We start from the raw sequence: 20,724 nt of genomic DNA on the forward strand, positions 1-20,724 counted from the left end.
CATTATTAAATTTACTCTATTAACGTACCCACGCACATCAATGTAATTTTAGTCTTGCACACGTCATATGCATTTATGTTTTAGTGATCGGAATGAGTGTATTTTTTTAACCGAAAGCAAAATATACCTAAATCTGGCATATAATATAATTCATTGATGCGACAGCACATTATTTAAGCACTTTGTTTTAAGCTGGGGTTTCCGAAATAAGGCATCATCAACATCATCGTCGTCGTCGACGTCGTTGTCATCATCATCATCATCATCAACATCATCATCATCATCATCATCATCATCGTCATCAACAACAACAATTACATTGAAATAAAAATGTGAGAAAGCGCCCGAATATATTGGGCATGCAATTATTGCTCCAAAACGTCACCAATAAAATAAAAGTCAATCAATATGTAGTGTCCGGTTATAAAAATGTGGACAGGACGATTTGACTTATCGGATTCACAGTCGCGGTTCTCAAGAGTCCCATAATTGGAACTTACTAACAATGATTATGTCTATGTTTCATGTTGTCATGCTAATTTGATAGATGATCGCGTCATAAGTCAATTTCTACGATATGTAAACATCGTTTTGATGTTGAAGACATGCAATATTGCGTTAGTCACGGACATTGCTGTATATATTGTTTACATTGGCTGTATTTATTGAAGCTAATAAACCGATATCTACAGAAGGAACGTGTTTGTTGTTGTCTTATTTTCAGAGCGATTATTTTAAATGTTCCTAAGGAGAAAATTTTATGTGATATCGTAAAACACAGCTTATTTTTCATCGGATGATTTATTTTGTCACAGTCAGCTAATCAGATAGCACCCAAGTTTAACTACAAAGTGGCTGAAGTAATTAGGTTTAAATCTTTAAGGTAAATGATGCGCTACGATAGACGCAGGCAGTTCAGGTAAATTATTCAGATACATATCGATTGACAGGTTGGGTATCAATCTATTGCCTAAACAAATATCTCTATGGTGATCACTAAAACAATTGCGCTCATGCTGAAAGTGCAGGTGCGGATCTGTTAACGTACATGCAAGAAAACCATGCTGACATTTTGATGACATAAAAGAAATAAGGAAGGATGAAATTGTCTGAACATTTTAAAAAATGTTGTTTTTTGTCAGTTAGAAAAGAACGATTTGTAGTTAAAATACCATCATGATTAGTAAGAGAATGAAATTATTTCCCGATATCTATTTTCTATCTATGCTTCATTGAAAATAAGCATTGTTATTTATGTTGGAAGATACTTTTGAAGAAAAAAAAACCCGGTATATATCCTTCATACATGTTTATATATGTAGAAGAATCCGTAGAATAGGGACCAAGGCCCGGATCTATATCCAGTAGTAGTAATTGCTCAATCTTTTGACAATTTGAGAACACAAAATTGTAAAATTTTTAGAAAGATAAAAACACGAATGCTACGAAAAGTGTCATTTAAAATTAAAATTGATTCTTTTTTCCTATTTATGTGTCCATATTGAAGGAAAAAACTTTAAATGTTATGGAAATGTTAAATAGGTAAAGCTGCTAGCTTTCTCGATCTGTTATTGAACATCACTATTCGTTGTCGATACGCACCTGTTCAATGTCCCATGGAGCGTTTCATGCAATATTCACCGCAATTAGTTTTACCTATATTGGAAAGAAATCAATCAAACTTTGCCCACAAACAAGTAAACATTTAGCGGGATGATCTCTTGCTAGCTTACTGGTAAATATTAATCTTTAACGAACAGGCCGGATAATTTTTTAGAAGAAAAAAGAGATAACAATATATATTGGAAAAATACTTTTGCTGGAATAGATGCTTTCATATAAATAATTGGAGAAATATAAAATACTAAAAATGAATAAGTTTAAAGTGTTGGACCCGAAGCCGATCGACGAGGGACCATCTTTCAGGACTCTTCTTGCCAAGAATCTGAAAAGGGACGAAAAAGTAGCAATGAAAATGTAAGTGGTGTTTTATAATCAGATTCAATTAAAAAAAAAATCACCAAGTTGCAAAACATCTTAGATTTCATTATTTCAAATTTGAATATCATAACGTTATTTTATAATTTTTTAGACGAGATGTATATATTAAGTATATGATTAATGGTTAAAGAAAATGAACATTACATACTTAGATGAATTCTTGAAGAAGAAAACAAACTGCAGCAGCAACAAAAAAAAACACCAAAAAAAAACAACAACAAACAAAAAAACCCCAAAAAACTGCAGCAACAAAAACAACAATAAAAACACGTAGTTGAATAACGCAAGGAAATAAAAACATTGAATATAACTGTTATAAACTATAAGAAATAATGATATATGTAGATGTTGTTAATTTTTACAATGACAGATAAATGGCCATCTGTTAATTAAAGGATGTCATAATAAATTATCTCAGGTGCCGCTTTCTTAATATTATACTATCTTTCAGAGTAGAAATAATTAATCTTGTTACAAGAAAAAACAAAACATAACTTGCAGAATAGCCTATAGTCTGTCTCCGACATAAAAATATAGAAAAAATAAGTTCTGAAGATAAATTTTAACACATACTTATATAGTTGCAATAATAATTAAGACACACATTATTGTGTCACTATTTTATGTCAAACTCACGAATAGGGACCCATGGCACTTTATTCTTAAGCCCGATATAATATTGCTTTAACTACTACTAAATTCAGTGTATATTTTTCTTTTTCAGTTTGAAGAAGAATTACTACTCATTGGAAGAATGCAAAAGACATAAAGAAGTCCAGGTATGTAATGAAAAATAATTTTATACGAAATAAATAACGACTTATACATGTATATATTTTATTACAAGTTTTGAAAACGCTAAAAAGTTTTGTTTTTGTTTCTGATATTGAATCATTTAAGCATTTAGAATGCTAACTCGACGTTTGTACGAGTAAATATACAAATGATTTGTCCCTGAAGTAGGACATAGAATTTGGTGCTTATTTTATCATTATTGTTCATGTAGTTCTGAAATTGAGTTAGGTATAATAACGATTTTTATTATTGAAGTGATATGTAAAATCTTTTAACGCTAAAATGTCCGGCTTGTCTATTTGTAAAATGTATGTTTGCTACACATATGTTTAGTTGCATTTTTTACGTGTCGCAAAAAGTTCTAGTATAATTTTGTTTGGGTTTGTCGTTGTCCGTTTTATTGAGAGGGGAAAAAAACCAACCCCCAACAAAAACATAAAAGAGAATCAACAACATAAAACAAAAACAAATTGTTAATAATATGCCGCTAGTACATACTGTTTTTATTAATTTATAATAAAATGAAACTTATGTTTTTGACGTAAACCTAAAATGGGGAAGTTGAAGTAGAGTACCATTGAATCCGAACATTTTTTTTTGCCAAACGCGCCATTCACATTCAGAACGAGAAATAAAAAAAATATGTATGTGTTGACAATATATTTATTATATTTTATACAAAACTATGAATATAATATCATTTACAGGCACTAATGAATTTTGTTTCACAATGATTAAGAGGTTTGAAGCAATTCAATGTATGAAAACGTTCGTCGATGTTGACCCGGTCCGTAACTTTATTCGTAAACAATCTTAAGAATGATGTTTCTTGTGTTGTGTAATTCATTTGCGTTGGATAGTTTTTTGTTAAATATTTTTTGCATGTATGCACGTTAATGATCTTTCTAACCATATTCATCTTACAATATTTGATGAATTAAGGAAAGCCAACTAGTTTGTGAAAAATATAACCGTAAGTTAATGACACGTGATTGCATGGTACCAAAATGCAAAACATAAGTTTCAAATCTCAAAAATTTCATGTAGCAAGCTGGATCAGTTAGGCATTTTTTTCCCTCATATAGTTCAGGTTCCATCATAAGTGAGATATTGCTTTTCTTTAACACTTAATATACTGTGCTGTTCTATTTTAAATTCTGGCCGCCCTCCGTGTTCATACGATGCATATTAAAGAAGGAAAAAATAACCATTAATATAGACCTAGATGTGATATATAAACCTTGCACGTCACTAATGTATTCAAAATAATATTAAATATTTAACGAAAACACTTGCCACTTATTCAATTGTAACAGAAGACCATTTATTGATAATGAAATCTATATAAGCAAGGTAAACAATATTAATCCAGCTACGTTTATGTCAGTTCAGAAACATAGAATATTGCATGGAAAAAAGACATATTTGTTTCAACATTTGTCATAATTCACAATGTTCAGCTTAGTCTGGTGGACGGTAGCTTGCTTTTACCACTGCTACCGTTTATTAGCAGTGTTTAACAAACCGAGTCGGCAACACATTCAATTTTGCCGTTTTGTGCGTTTTTTGGGGGTTCCGTTTTTCTTTATTTCATTTATCTACAGTAAAAGATCTGTAACTACGCAGTGGTATTTAGTTTTTTTACCATTTACCTTTTATTAATAATCATTCTTTTGTCGCGTTATAATGGACATACATTAGAGTTAATTATTAAATTGATTCACACCAAGATCATTGATCAAGTAAACCATTATCTCACAAATGAAAAGAAATTGATACAAACGTTTCCGCAGATTATGATGTTCACATTCATGTCATAAAACATGAAAAAACAGCAGGTATCAACAGATCTATTGTTCCAATCAATATGTCATGCAAAATAAAACATCACTGTTTCTGAGCAGTGTTTAAATATCATAAATAATCCACGAACTTCAATTAATATATCATTATCGTTTTTATTTTACCGGGGAATTGTTTTGACATTTAAAGTATTCTTTTTATTTAATTCTTGGTTTTTTGTCGTTCTTTTTCAGTATGAGTCATATTGCAAACCAACATAGTTATAAAAGTTAAAAACAACAAACAAACAAACAAACAAACAAATAATTGGATTTATTCTTTAAAAGTATTCATTTTGATAGCACTGATGAAGTTTTACCTATTTGAGCCACGTCATGACAAAACCAACATAGTGAGTTTGCGACCAGCATGGATCCAGACCAGCCTGCGCAGTCTGATCAGCATCCATGCTGTTCGCTTACTAACACTTTTACAAGTAGAGAAACTGATAGCGAAAAGCATGGATCCTGATCAGACTGCACGGATGCTCAGGCTGGTCTGGATCCATGCTGGTCGCAAACCCATTATGTTGGTTTTGTCGTGACGCGGCTCATGTTTTTGGAAAGAAGAAACAAATAATGTGTGTAACGCAAAAACTTTAACGAAGCTTTTACATGGTTGAAAAAAATGCACATTCATATAGCACATGTATCTAAATGTAGCCATGCATACAATTAACTGTGATGCGGCCATACATAATATGATGCCTAACTAATCGATGCTGAATATGTCAACAAATGCATGTTATGCACGAGTTAATTAATAAAACATTACACTAATGTGACATTGAATAACTTATAACGTTTGATTGAAAAACATGACATTTTATTACGTTGTTGCTCTGAACAGAAAAAAAACCTCCGCAAGAAAATAACAATGGTAAAAGTGACAAAACACAGATACAATGTACGAGTATATAAAAGCATAACGACTTTTTCTACTCTTACTTTTCTTTTATTAACAGATTTAAATGAGTAAATACCATGTTTGCTTCTGGTTTAAATCGCCATTTAGATATGTTTTGATAATACCCAGGCTTCCTTACTTTTGTTTATAAAGAATCGTCTGCCGATGAAAATCTTGGCGATAATTGATATTAAGCCATTATCTTAAAAAATCCTCAGAAAACATTCATAAAGAGAAGGCTTCTTAATTGCAGTACATAAGTAAATCGGGTATGGATTTAACTGGTCCAGTATCAGCAGTATTTGAAAAATGATATTCATTAATGACACGATAATTACGGGAAATAAAATACGATATCACATAATTAAATGAAATAAAAAAATAATAAAAAAAATAAATAAACATTCGCAATAACATTAAACTACAATATTAAGGAAAGACATAAACATACGGTATCACAAAATAAACGTACAACATGGATGGAAATAAACATACGATATCGTATAATTAAACGTACATTATAAAGGTAAGAAATAAGCAAATGATATCACACAATATTGTTTAGTACAGTAAAAAAAAGAAATAAACATACGATATCACGTAATTAAACGTTCAATATAAAGAAAAGAAATAAGCAAATGATATCACATAATTTAATGTACAACAAAAAGAAAACTGACATAAAGGATGGAAATAAACATACTAAATCATAAAACTAAACATTCAATATAGATAAAGTATCAAATATGCAAGGAAACTGACAGAATTAAACAATGCATATGTCCTAGATATTTTTGTTGCTAAAGCATTGTGACTATCCTTTTCATTTAATTAAAATAATTATAGTTCTTAAACTAGATAATGGTTCAAGTATGCTAACTTCAAACAATATTTTATTGCTCTTTCAGGCAAAAAGAAATTAATATACTTATGTCACTCGTATCTATTGTAAAATAGAAAAATAATTGAGTGGGCTCTGAAGTTGACTCCGATCCACCTATATCTCGCTTTTGTTGTTTCAAATTCACCACGGATTTTGAATTCTTGTATTTGAGGCAGTCACCACTAGGCCACCGCTCCCCTCCTCTAGCAAATGTTGTAGAGAGCAGATATAACTTATAAAGTGCTAGTTCCATCTCTTGATCTGTAATGATACTATATATGAAGGAAAAGGAATGCTTTCCAAGGTATAGATAGAAGTCACTAACAGAAAAAATCAAAGCACAGAAGGCGCTGAATTTGTTTGGGTCTCAGAATGTAAGAAAGGTGCAGGTTGTGAGATTATATGTATAGTGCCACCAATGCTTTCCAGCGTTTTAATTGTAGTAAATTGGCTATAAGACTAATTGCAACACTGATATTCAATCCAATGTTTATTTGACTTTAACAATTTGAAAAAAAATGAGTTACCTTTACTGGGATTTGAACTCCAGACCTCTCGCTTCCTAAGCGAGCCCGAAAACCCTTCAGCCACGGTGAATTTATATGTGAACGGGCTGAAGAAAACCATATTATTCTAAATTAAGGCTTGTAACGACTTTAACTGTTGTTTAACACAGATGTAAATAATCCTGCAGCTTACTATAAGCATTTATATTTATAAAGAATCAAAGGGCTGCAAGTTCTGTGGTATTTTCTGATCTTTGCAATCTAAATCGTACTGTATATCTGTATGCATTTTCCTGTATAGGTTTATTTTTATGTATTATAATTCATTTTGCAAGGCACCAGAGTTTGATACATACGGAATTCTGCATAACTAGAGTTGCATCAAAAAATCATTTATGTTCATTTTTTACGACAGCCACACTTTATCCTTGCATATCATGGCTACTTCCTTAACAAAAACACTTAAAAAAGAATTTAACAAAAAAAAAGTTTCCTCGACTGGGATTCGAACTCGAGACCTCTCACTCTCTTAGCGAGCGCGTTACCACTGTACCACGGAGAATTTATACACAGAAAGTCTGAATAATATCAAGTCATTCTAAATTTAGAACTTCCATTGCATTTCGGGTTTGTAATCCTAATTAATTTCGAGGTATTTTGTTCAGGGTAAACCTGTTGTTTAAAATTGAAGTAAATATTTTAGCGAAAATCCTCTCGCCCAAACAGTCCGACATGTAGAATCTATATATTCCACTACTCGGTTTGTGTAGTATTCGGTAATAAATAGTATTTTCATTGATAAAATCATATTCATCCGCGTAATTTGTGATTGTGCATTTATTGACAATTCTATAAGCCAACGCTATTGTTTAACTTTAAATGCGTTGTAATTTGTTGGATACTTGTAACAAAATAAAATATTTCTTTCTTTTAAATCGCTAGTTTTAAGCTGTTTTGAGAACTACTTGTTGTTAGGTTTGTCGTAAACTTCTGTGTCAGAGATTGAATGTCCGCTTTGTATTTAGTTATTTTCGATCAGAAAATACAATAAAACAATATTAGAAATCTTCGACCATTCGGGAATTACTTTGCTTGAAAATTGATGCGCCTGTCTTTGACCATCTTTACGCAGTGATCTCCCCTGAATTTTTCGGCTTTAGTGTACATACAAAAGGGAAGTAACCGCTTCAAAAAAGTGGACTACTTTCGGCATTTGCAATTAACAACATTAGACTCTGAAATTTCGCTACCATTATTTGTTTGGTCTGACGACCCAAACAAATAAAAACAGCACATGCTTGTAGAATCAGTAAAAGGTTAGGATACATTCTATTCCAACGGTCAGACAATGTCAGTTCATGCCCTATGTTCATGAAAGATCAATATTAAAAGTATGACAAATCAAATGACACAAAATGTCAAAATGCACCCTTTCTTTTTATATTGTTTTACAAAAGAGTAATAAGTATTTTCCGTCATGGAACCTTTGTCACCATTACAGGTCAAGTTCAGCCTGCATATCCGTACAATCTGACCAGGATGTATACTGTTGGCTGACTAACTTAACTTTCATATTCTATCTATGTCCCAAAAAACTGATAGTGGACAATCCCAAACATTGAAGCCGGAAAAAAACAGTTTAAGAAATTCAGCAGGCTAAGAGTAAAACCCTGTTTGTTTATTTGTTTTTCTTCTTCTGGTTTTAACACCTAGTTTAACATGTTGAAACATTTAGATATAAGCTAAAGGACAAATCAGTAAAACACGTTCATGATAAAAAAAGTAAGAAATTTCCTGTTCTATTCACAAAAATAAGAATCTATTGGGGTTCAAAAAGGAAGTATGACGGTAGCACTAGTTTAAACCGTAGCATCATGCTCGAAAAGATTGAATTAATCTAAAGACGGAAATGGAATTCTCTAGTGACGAATAAATATGTATGACTTGCTGCCGTAACGGAAATGAAAAAAGTTATTTAATGTGTTATGCAGGACAAAAGCCCCGTTCTTTGTAACTAATGTACTCCTTAAAGTGCGAACAACCAAAAATAAAATGAATATAACAACAACAACAACAACAACAACAACAACAACTAAAACAAACACAAAACAGAAACAATAACAAAACAAAAAAAACAAAAAACAACGCAACAACCTGTTTAAAGCACAGTCAATTTTTGAAATTTACCTATGTCTTTTTTTAATTGTAGGTAACTCAGGCACTGGACCACAAAAATGTGCAGAAGATGATGGAACTTATGAATGACTCAAATGAACTGATAATGGTATTGGAATATGTCCCAGACAATGTCAAAGGAGTTATGAAAAAGAAGTTTGTAGCAATAAGCTTTTAGTATCAAGTTAATCAAAATATGTAACGACATATGTACCGCCATACTTATTTCACCAAACAGAGAGATTAACCCAAGTGTAACGAAATTATTGTTAACCGAATATCACTTGTTCTTGAATTTTTATTAAATGAAAACTTCAATTATGTATGCTTCCGACGCTAAAGACATAAATTTTAAATTAATACATTAAAAAATACATTTCTTACATTTCAAAGCTAGCAATATATTTTGAATTACCACTTAAGATCGAAATTTCTTTTATTTTTCAAGACAATTGTAGTTTCAGTCTTGGAATATTATAATTGCTTTTATATGACATATTACTTTAAGTATGTTTTTGTTCTACATTAATCCTAAACATTTTCAGCAAGCATATTCTAATGTGATATAAAAATGTATGTTTCGGAATAATTCAACTTAATTAACATTATAATCAGAATAGACTTACATACATAAACTTGGTATCAGGTAGGTCAAGTGTATTTTTTGAAAAGAAATGCATTGGTATCGATACAAACCTACTCAACAAGCTCAAAGATTGTAAGAATGATAAAATCTATGCAATTTATATATTAAGTCCAAATAATTATCTCTAATATCTGTTCTTCGATGACTATTCAAGGGGAGGGCCGTTCACGGAAATGGAGACAAAAACAGTCATGCTTCAGGTGTTCCTAGGTCTGTCGCATTTACATGAGATGGGTAAGATATTGATACATCAACAAAAAGCAAATGTAGAATGTGTTTTAGACGATGAATTTGCAAAAAGAAAGATTTACTTTCAAATTAAAAGAGCAAAAATGTAAAGTTTTAAATGATGAAAAGATATTTAAAATGAAACAAAATGACATGTACAACTAAAAAGGCATTTTAATGTTCAAATGTCATTTTCTGAATAATTCGGCCCCAAATTAAAGCTTTCTGTGTTTCTACATATGGTGATGACGACGATGATGATAATAACGATGGTGAAATGATATGATACACCTCATATCGTTGTAAAGGGCAAATTTAGTTAAATGAGAACATCATTATAATACTTTCAGAAGTTCACTAAGAAAATAATCATGTAAAAATATTTGGAACTGGAAAAGAACAATAAAACTATTTCAAATATTAATGTTATGTTGATATGAAATTTTAACATCCATCGTATCGACCCTTTATTCTGTAGACATTACACTTTTTATGTTATCTTTAGAAATTTAACATTACGTACAAATTCAAATTTTAAACGAACATTAGATAAATTCTTGGAAATGATTTTAAAATAAGCTCTTTTCTTTATTGAATGCGCTAATGTGTTTTAAAGGGTTTATACACAGGAACCTGCGCCCAGAAGTGATACTCTGTGATAAGGAATTGACCACCGTGAAAATATCTGACTTTTCAATGACAAAGTCAGATCAAGATCAGCTTGGAGAATATGACGTTATTCCAGTCTGGTCAGTTCTACATTTTGTTTTTGTTTTGCACTTTAAATGAAATTTTGTAAAGTGGTATTAAAATGAAACATTTGTTATTTGAACTGGGCGTGTTCCTTATATGGCTTTAATTGGCCAGCCAAGAAGTACATACAAGTTATAAAAAATACTAACCAAACTTACTCAGACTGATGGTTCTACTCACGTGCCTGTTCGTGCCTGAAATACAACATGAACGGGCACCTGATGATTTCCTCAACCGGTAAAGCTGAAAAGTCTTCATATGATTACAGTTTTGGCGCGACGTAAATCCCGACAGCAAAATACAACAAAAAAACACGCACAAAACACGCACAAAACACTCTGATTGGCTGTTTGATTTATTATTTTTACACTTTATTCATTTACAAACATCGGCGGTATTACATTTTCTATTCTTTCTTAATTATAGACACACCTTCCAAACTTTAAACATTTTTATTCTTTCGTTTGCGAAGGGGATGGAGAGAGGACATTACATGTATTTGTTTTGCTACAAAAGCAATTTTCTTTACATATAGTTTTGCTTTATTTCCTAACAAATAACTACCTATTTCAGTATTTCTTTTAAATGAAAATTGGATTTTAAGATAAGATAATGCATTTCAGCAAACCTGACATATGAATACACAAAGCTATATTTCGATAACCAACAAAATGATTAGATAAGATAAAATTGTTATTATCCTGTCATACATTTTACAAGAAAGAGGTGAAAACTGGACATGACGATGATGATGTATATATAATTTTCAAGCAATGCATCAAACAAATTTATGAACATTTTTTTTTATATATCTTTGCAGATTTTATTGTAATTCTTTGATTTCCGCAGAATACCGGTATCGATCAAAACAGGTTCTGTTATAAAATATGTGTTGAAATAATAATTAAAGTTTTAATGTTATTACAATAGGCATCAGTCTCCGGAAGTGTTGCTTAGAGCATCGACTTACACGAACAAGATAGACTGTTGGGCAGCCGGTTGTATAATGGCAGAGCTTCTGTTAGGGGAAACTTTGATGCCGGGAACTTCCAACAGTGACCAGATGAAGCTGATATGCGAGCTCATTGGAATCTTTTCACCGGTAACAATTTTTATTCAGTTATAACATTTTTAAAATATATATCAAATTAAAGACAATCTTACTTCCGTTAGGGTTAGCACTAGTAAAATATGATAAACAAGATCAACAAAGAAAGGCGAGTAAGATCGTATTTTATTCATAAACCGACAGACCATTAAAAAGTTCATACATGTAAATGACGTTAATGCATGATATCAATCACAACTAACCAATATATTATATATGGTAAGGAGAGTGGTTTTGGGGGTGATGAATGGGAAACCGAAACCGTAGGTTGTTGGTTCGAATCCTACCAGTTGTGAGATTCTCTTTCGACTTCCATAATCTACACTTGTGCGATAAAGGTTTTGACGCCCATGAAGTAGTCATATAGCGTATCTTGTGTATATCTCGGTCCAAAAAATGGGTTTGACATTAATAGGAAAGCATCAAACAATAACATGCTACAAGCACTGACTACTTTTATTTGATGTACGTTACATATAATGTCATTCGATATATCTCGTTTTTCATATATCTTTAAAACATTAATTTGTGCCTTCGAAAATGAATAAACTTTGACACTAACATGGAAAGTAAACACAATAAATTCAGATGTAAATAATTCATACGATGAAATATATAAATAAATAAATAAATATGAACATATTTGTAAAATTAAAATACGATTCATTATTTTGATGATTGTTGACATCTTAAAGAATTAAAATTGTTATAGTTCTTGATAATGTAATTGAATTGGAATTATAATCATATTTTCACCACACGTTTTAGCGTCACTGGACTGAAGGCGCTAAACTCCGACGTCTTCTACAATATCGTCTCCCTGATGTACAAGGTAAAGGACTTAGTGGAGCTGGTCTCCAGGCAGGTAGTGATGCAAAGGGTCTTATCATGAACTGTCTCGAATGGAATCCAGACATAAGAACTTCAGCTAAAGAGGTATTTGTGCTTAATGATGCCTTTCACATTTTAATGGATTATGCCATTTAAATATAGAAGATTTTTGATAGATTTAATAATTTCTACTCCTGCTGTCTTTTGAACATGTATTTGCACACGTACACGAACATAAAATTAACTGTGTAATTATGGCTACCAAGGGCTATTGAATTAAATTTTGCAAATATTTTTTTACAATAAACTGTGTTTCTGACTTTTATGTATATATTTCCATTCCATTTTCATTTGCATTCAACTTTTAAATATGCCTTTCCTAATCAGTTAATTAATTAATAGCAAGTCATGCTCTGTTCAGTAAAAATATATCTTTTCAATTTTGAATTCAAAATATGAAAACAAAGATTAACAAGGAAGGGGTCTTTCATTGAACGTCTCCCCCATCGGCGACGAACCATTCTTCTCGTAAAAATGTGTTTATCAAAACATGCTTATTTCAAATAGTATCACTAACTGTATAATTTATATATGTAACATAACTGAAATGCATGACTAACACACACATTTTAGGTGCAATACAAATTAAAGCGGTGCTCATGTTGGCGTAGATCATATTTCATCTACCGGCATAACTCGTAAAATGATAGCATTATTTCGAGTTTTTGAACTTGTATATCGATTATAGGGAATGAATCTTACACCAATTGATCGTTATCTTTTTTTTGTATTTGGTATTTTGTTTTAATTTAATCTTTTTACATAATAGGCGATTCGACATGAGTTTTTCAAGTCAGACGGAGAGTTCAAAAACACAAATGAATATCAAGAAACTATGAAGGGTATAGGACTAGAACTATCTAGCTGGAAAAAGAAGTGGGAATCGGATCTAAGCAAGGGCCCTTCAATGGAGTTGGATAACATTCTGGACAAACTCTACCAAAAACCCCAGCACAAGGACAGAAACAGCAACAGGCAAAAGTTTACAGGGTTTGAGACATCTAATCCGCTAATTGGATTTAGCACTCCTCGTGATAAAAAGTTTCAGCAAATGCAGCAGCAACAACAGCAGCAGCAGCATCAGCAACAATACTCACAACAACAATATCCACAACAACAGCAACAACAGCAACGACAACTACACCAACATCAACAACAAGAGCATGGTAATGGTTACGATCAAACCAGAGATGACCCATTTCAGTTTCAACAATCGAATGGTATCAGTCATCAAGCACGGACATACCCACTTGACACACAATATCCTGACAAGGCTGCTGAGAAGTCTCAGTTCGAGGAAAATTTCTCCCCCAGAGAGGAAAAACAATCTAGACAGAGCATATCTGGCGAGGATCCCTACGTTGCACAGGATGCACAAATGTCTTCGCGGCAATATCAAGATCCAATTTTTTCCACAGATGGTCATATGTCCCCTCCCCGACAACGACGCAACAATGAATCTCCTAGACGCAAACAAAAAGACCAGATAGGCTTGCTTGGTGGCGATCTTGATGATGCTCAAATAGAACGTGAGCAGAGGGAAAAGAGGAGAAGAGCGGAACATCTCAAAAACACGAACAGTGTGAAGTACAATACTATTTACGGAAAAGGGTAAGACAAATAAGATGCAGTTATCTTGCTGAATTTGCTTTATTCTATGTTTAGAATTATACCCAGCAGAATTTCCTTTTGTTTAAATAAAACCTGTTTTTCATCTCCCCTAACACATCACATTAATCGTTTCAAAAAACACACCAACTTAAGATATCGTACATGGTGGAAGTTTTTATCTTTTAGCAACTACATTGTACCGAAATGAATATAACGTCAATTTAAGTAAATGTCTCAATTATTTATTTAAATGACATTTAACTAGCCTATGAAACTATTGTAGTTTCAACTTAATTAGCTTTTATAAATTTTTAATAATTTACACAGATGTCAATAAAGTTTATCGGTTGGAGAAAAATATTATTCTTACTCTGCAATACTAGAGAGTTCACATTTCCATTTCATTATCTCGCATGAACAGATTCAATACTGTCTTCTGTTTGCTCTGTTTTCATTTCTCTTGAGAGATCAGATTCTTCTCTATATATTTTGTTTATACTATCAGGATATTTGGTGATGTAGATCAACCAAAATTTGGAGGTACCCCTACACGTTCAAGGCGAGGTAAGCAAAAAATTAAGCTTTTAAATAATGTCGTGCAAGGTTTTAGAAAACCAGGAAATGTTTTCGTATTTTGATAGCATTTTGTTCTGTTTTATATTTTGATGACAAACATGGTAACCTTGGTGAATTTTGTTGTAAGCAGAGAAGTAGTGCATATATATATGACTAAATTGACGTGTTTGTTAAAAATGAATTCGGACACGGTAATTAACTTACAAAGTATATTTTGTAAATAGCCAATATCATCAGTTTGCGTATCCATATTCCTGAGGACCATATCTCTGAGGATCAGGGAATATTATAATTACAATACTAGATTTATCTTGACTATATTTCAGCGAATAATGATGCTGGGAAGTCTGATGATCAGAAACAACCGATAAGGACAAGGTACGATGACTTTCACAGTAACTACCAACCTAGCTGGGCGGAGAATAAAAAACAGCCCATTAGCAATTAATCCATCTGTATGCATGGACACACCCTTATGATATGCATGATGATATATGAATAATAAAAAGACAATGTTAGTTTAATTAAGGCCAAAATTTGAAGAAAATAAACAACATTTTTTTTTTTGTTAAATGTCAGTTTAATTGTTCACTATAAGTTGTGCCGGATACTGATTCTGAACAAAGTATATACTGTAGCTTTTCCATAATACTGACTGGTCATTTTTATGCTCCCCGTAGGGTGGGCATATAGTCGCTGCTTTGTCCGTCCATCTGTCCGTCTATACGCTTTTCTTGTCCGGGACATAACTTTGAAACAACAAGAGGTATCAATATAAAACATTGTAGATAGATAGATCTCATTTAGTAGGTGTGCAGTGCTCAATAACCGTAACTCTGCCTTGCCTAATTTTTGAATTATTGCCTTTTTTATTTTTATACTTTGAACATTGTCCGGGACATAACTCTTAAAGTATAAGAGATATCAACATGAAACTTTGTGTAGGTAGATAGATCTCATTGAGTAAAAGTGAATTGTTAAAGAACCATAACTCTGTCTTGTCTAGTCTTGGAATTATTGTCCTTTGTTCATTTTGACACTTTGAACTTTGTCCAGGACATTACTCTAAAATTATAAGAGATATCAACATGAAACTTTGTAGGTAGATAGGTCTCATTAGGTAGAGGTGCAGTGCTAAAGAACCATTACTCTGCCTTGCTTTATTTTGAAGTTATTGCCCTTTGTTTATTTTTACTTTTTGACTTTTGTCCAGGACATAACTCTAAAATTATTAGAGATATCAACATGAAACTTTGTAGGTAGATAAATCTCATTGGATGAAACTGCAATGCTAAAGAACCTAAACACAGCCTGGTCTGAGTTATTTCCCTTTGTTCATTTTTACACTTTAATTTGTACCCGGGACATAACTCTGAAACTATAAGAGATATCATCACAACACTTTACAGATAGATAGATCTCATTCAATAGAAGTGCAGTGCAAAAAACATAACTCTGACTTGGCTTATTTTGGAGTTTTTGCCCTTTGTTCATTTTTTTTTTGTACTTTCTTGTGTCCAAAACCTCGGGGAGCATCACCCGGTTCAACCGGTTCTTTTTCTCAATTGGTCAATACCTATGTAGTAAATACTTGTAGTGTTTTGTTGACACTATATTAAGGGAACGCACTGTTTAAATATGACATTCATCAAAAATGCCTTGGGATATGATAATATCCATCAAAGTATTGTACATATAAACAATTATTGATAACAGTAACTTTACTAGCGATTGATTACTTTTCTAAACTATGCATGAGTACTCAATATATATGATGATTTATTATCTACACGTAACAAAATCAAATGACCTGTATTAAACAATGTATATTTTTTCAATTGCACAATATTATATTTTATCGTTTCCTTACAAGTTGTTTTCCTTTTGCATTATTGCATGGTTTACTTAATTTTTCTTTCTAGCTATTTTTGTTTTATTTTAGATTTGATTTTATATATGCCTTTAGTTAGGTTTCCTCTGCCTACATGGATATCAAGCATGTAAGTTTTATGATTTAAGCTTCATTATTTAAAATGTGTATCTACTTTATCATTTTGACAAGTTCAAAAAAATCTAATTCAATGTCATTTGCTTATTTTCTCTTCTTTTCATTTTCATTTCAACGTTTTGATAGGCTAATGTTATTTTCAAATCATGATCAATATTGCTGTAAAATATAAACATGATTTCAGACACACATTTTGGTTAACAACGTTTAAATGCGCGTAAATAATGTACACTAAGTATTTTTGATCAGTACCAAATTTTTATGAGCATAGAAAATATACACATTGTTTTTCAAAATACCAAAAAAACAAAGCTTATTGATATGTTCTTCTTAAAATATTTTTGTAATAAATAAATAAACAAATCAAACTAGGCTTTTTTATAGAAAACAAAAAGAAAGTCGAAAATTTTCTGTACATTTTTATATAATTTTTATGTAGTGAGTTCTTAAAATATTTTGATATATTCATAAACAGTTGTTATAAATTTCAAATGTTTATTATTGTTTATTTAGTAAATATAGTCTATGTTGATATTGTAGTGGTTTATTTTTTTCTTTCTCCTCCAAGTAGATTAGTGACTCTAAATTATGTAAACATTCATTTTGTTCTAGATTTTATACATTTCCTAATTTTGTAGCATTTTCTCATGAATTTTCTCCAATAATATTTTAATTCCATCGGATTAAGTTTTATAAAATTACGTAGATACGGAACATCATAAGTAGTTGTCACACTGCTTTATAAATTAACGTGGATATACAATATATTTCGGCAAATTAAAAAAAATAACGTGAACATAAACGTGGACAGCGTTGCAAATGGTGCAATTTGTAAAACATATGGGGTGACGCATTGTGTTTGAGTATAAGTTCATTAGCATCTCTGCTGTTGAGCTTATTTTGAAAAAAAAATACTTGTATATGTATCTTTTTTAATATATAAAAGTCTGCCCTGTACCATTAATATGCCAATGTTCTGTATATTATTATGGTCTTATTACTTCAATTACCGACAAAACAAGACGGCAGCCCAGGCCTTATTAACAATTCCTTATAAAACTCAATACGGAACATATGCCAGTATATTATTTTGAGATAGCCGATCAAATTAACATGCTTCTTTCGACTTGTACCTGTAGTACAAAAATCATTTATATAGTTTATTATTTATCCTTTGTAGCTTTGTTATAACGTCAATCATTTTTCTTGAAGTTGACAAACTTAATTTTCTCTTCTTTGTTACATTTGTATCTGCATTTCTGCTCTAGACAATTATTACAATTTAGCTTAGTACATATTGCTTAAGCTTTTATTTCTTCCTTTCGTGTCTTAATTTTTGCCCCTAAGCTATGATATATCTATAAAAATAGATACAAAATGAAATTCCGATAATTTGTATTCAACTGATCATACCAATACTCGGCGTCTTTAGCATTGAAAAAAGTGTATTGTTCTTTAGAATAATATTTTCAAACCAAATAAAAATAAAACCTACATATAAAAAATTTAACTTTAAAAGCTAAAGATTTCAAATTAATTAAAGAAAATGATTTGATCAATTTTTGATACTAAAAACAGACAACAGAACGATGACGGACTCAATATGACGAATGGATTCGGTCCAACTTCAGACAATACCCAAATGAATGCTAGAAACCAACCGCGTCTTAAAAGAATGGACACTTTTGAAAGGATTGCAGCCATTGATCATACAAAGAGATCTGAGCAATTGAGACAACAGAACCCAGTCAAACAGAGGGACAAATACGGCGATCCATTCATGAGGTGGTTAATTTTTAACCCTTATCATGCTAATTATCATAAATGGACTTGACTATCTTTCAAAATTGATAAGACCATTCATAATTCAAAATATGTACTTACAATATAATTGTTATCTAGAATTTTGCATATTATTTCAAAGAAGCTACATTTCACAATGCTTAAACGTTGTTTGTATTTATAGACGTATCACGGAATGTTGCTTAAAAAAGCTTTTTTTTTCACCAGAAATTTGAATTGATAAATTAATTTGTTTTGTTCAAATACATAAAACTTACATTAAAATATGTTCTAAATGTTAATCATGTGAATAATTTGTTCAATGTCATCAACAGCTTATTTATGTTTTATGAAAATATTAGCATCTTTTTTTATGAATTTACGGTTTTGTTTACAGCCAATTGCTTGGACAGAAAATGCCACCGAAACAGCCGCCCCAAACTTCACAATCACAATCAAACTTTGGAGGTTAGTATTTTCAAACATGATAAATTGAAAATTAATTTAAATGTAATATGGATGCTAATGTAGCCATGTTGGATACGAAAAGCAAGCGAGAGAAAATTTCGTGTTTTGATTTTGTGACAACATTTTACTTATTTTGTCTTTTGCGCGATTTCATGATGTAACTTTCTGAAAATGTCTTCATTGTTTTTGTAACATAAGCTGTTAAAATAAAATCGTGTTGTTAAGATATTTAAAATAATTGTAAAATTTAACTTTAATTAACGTTACAGATTGATGTCTTATCAACCATTTCTTTACTTGTATGTGTTAAAATAAATGTTTTCTATTCAAGGTTATGGCGATAATGGAGAATTTGGAGGAAGTGGAAAGTACACACCAAGCTGGTCAGCTGACAAGCAAATGAGGACTCATTAAATTTATTACCAGTACATTTTGTACAAAACTTATATTTAAATACTGATCCACCTAGTCAAGACAACATTTTTTTCGGAAAAAGGTCAACAGTTCGTGATTTAGATTGGCGTGTCTACATTAATTATAGATTTTCAGACTTTGCACGTTTTATGTGCTTAAATAAGGTAAACCATGTATTCGTAACGGAGCGTACCTTAGATTAAAGAAATAGTTCAAACTACAAAGTTCTGGAATTTTATCAAAAAATGAACTTGTATACGTCCGAAAATAATTTTAAGATCCTTTGCTTTTCCTTAAAAGTAGGTAGTGTATCTGCTACAAATTAAAGAGCTTTTATATATATTTTCCTTTTTTCGTTAAAGGTCCATTATGTCACAGAAATGCTTTACATTTTTGTTTCTTATTTTTTTAATTTTATTGATGTTCTAAAATAGTTTCCGAAAAAAACAAACAAAACAACAACATTAATTGGAAAATTACCAGGGCCATCTTTAGCTTCTGTTGATATTATGTAATAATAAATACAGTTATAATGATTTAGTATTTTATAAGGAAGTCAAAATACTACTGTGTTAACATTTTTCAAATTTTATGACAAATAATGTCACACTCAGCGCTATTTTCTTCAGGTAATAAGCCTCTAATAAGTACTAAACCATTATCTAAACATGTTGAAACTTTTGTTTGCCCTTTATTAAGAAGAAAATGTTCATTTGTTTCTGAAGCATAATGTGCCTTTTATTTTCGATAGGAAAATGTATTTTGCTGTTAAACATATTGACTGTTAATACTTGCTCATATTTATAAGTCTATTTATTGATGTTTTTATTCATAAATATGAAAGTTTATAGTTGCGATGCTTTTCTTTTCAATATCTGTTATTTTTACAATTTCTCAACTTGTTGTATACATATCAAGAAAATGTGATAGGCCTTGCATTTTAGAATAAATATATTTTTCTGACTCTATGAAAATATGTTTTTTATTTATTTCAATTAAAAGTTTGATAAACCTTCACAAAATTCTTAATCATAGATACTTTATTGCTGATGTAAAAAGTGACCAAATATAGTTTTATTTTGCAAGTATTTTATTTCTCTGATAACATAATATCCATGAACTTTCAATTGA

The 20,724-nt window shown here is 31.1% G+C and overlaps 1 protein-coding gene across 1 annotated transcript; it reads left to right on the top strand.

The window, feature by feature from the left end:
* The first annotated feature begins 1,751 nt into the window (after positions 1-1,751).
* On the top strand, positions 1,752-20,617 carry LOC132714385 (probable serine/threonine-protein kinase yakA). Its single transcript, XM_060697247.1, has 13 exons — positions 1,752-1,977; positions 2,726-2,780; positions 9,143-9,264; positions 9,909-9,988; positions 10,599-10,731; positions 11,666-11,837; positions 12,612-12,779; positions 13,504-14,345; positions 14,851-14,909; positions 15,248-15,299; positions 18,508-18,714; positions 19,109-19,179; positions 19,511-20,617. Exons 1-13 carry the CDS (start codon positions 1,871-1,873, stop codon positions 19,591-19,593), a joined length of 2,151 nt encoding a protein of 716 aa, XP_060553230.1. The 5' UTR covers positions 1,752-1,870; the 3' UTR covers positions 19,594-20,617.
* Positions 20,618-20,724: the final 107 nt, after the last annotated feature.

The sequence above is a fragment of the Ruditapes philippinarum genome, unplaced genomic scaffold (assembly GCF_026571515.1).
Source record: "Ruditapes philippinarum isolate M1 unplaced genomic scaffold, ASM2657151v2 ctg3675_1_1_1_1, whole genome shotgun sequence".
Lineage (NCBI taxonomy): Eukaryota > Metazoa > Mollusca > Bivalvia > Venerida > Veneridae > Ruditapes > Ruditapes philippinarum.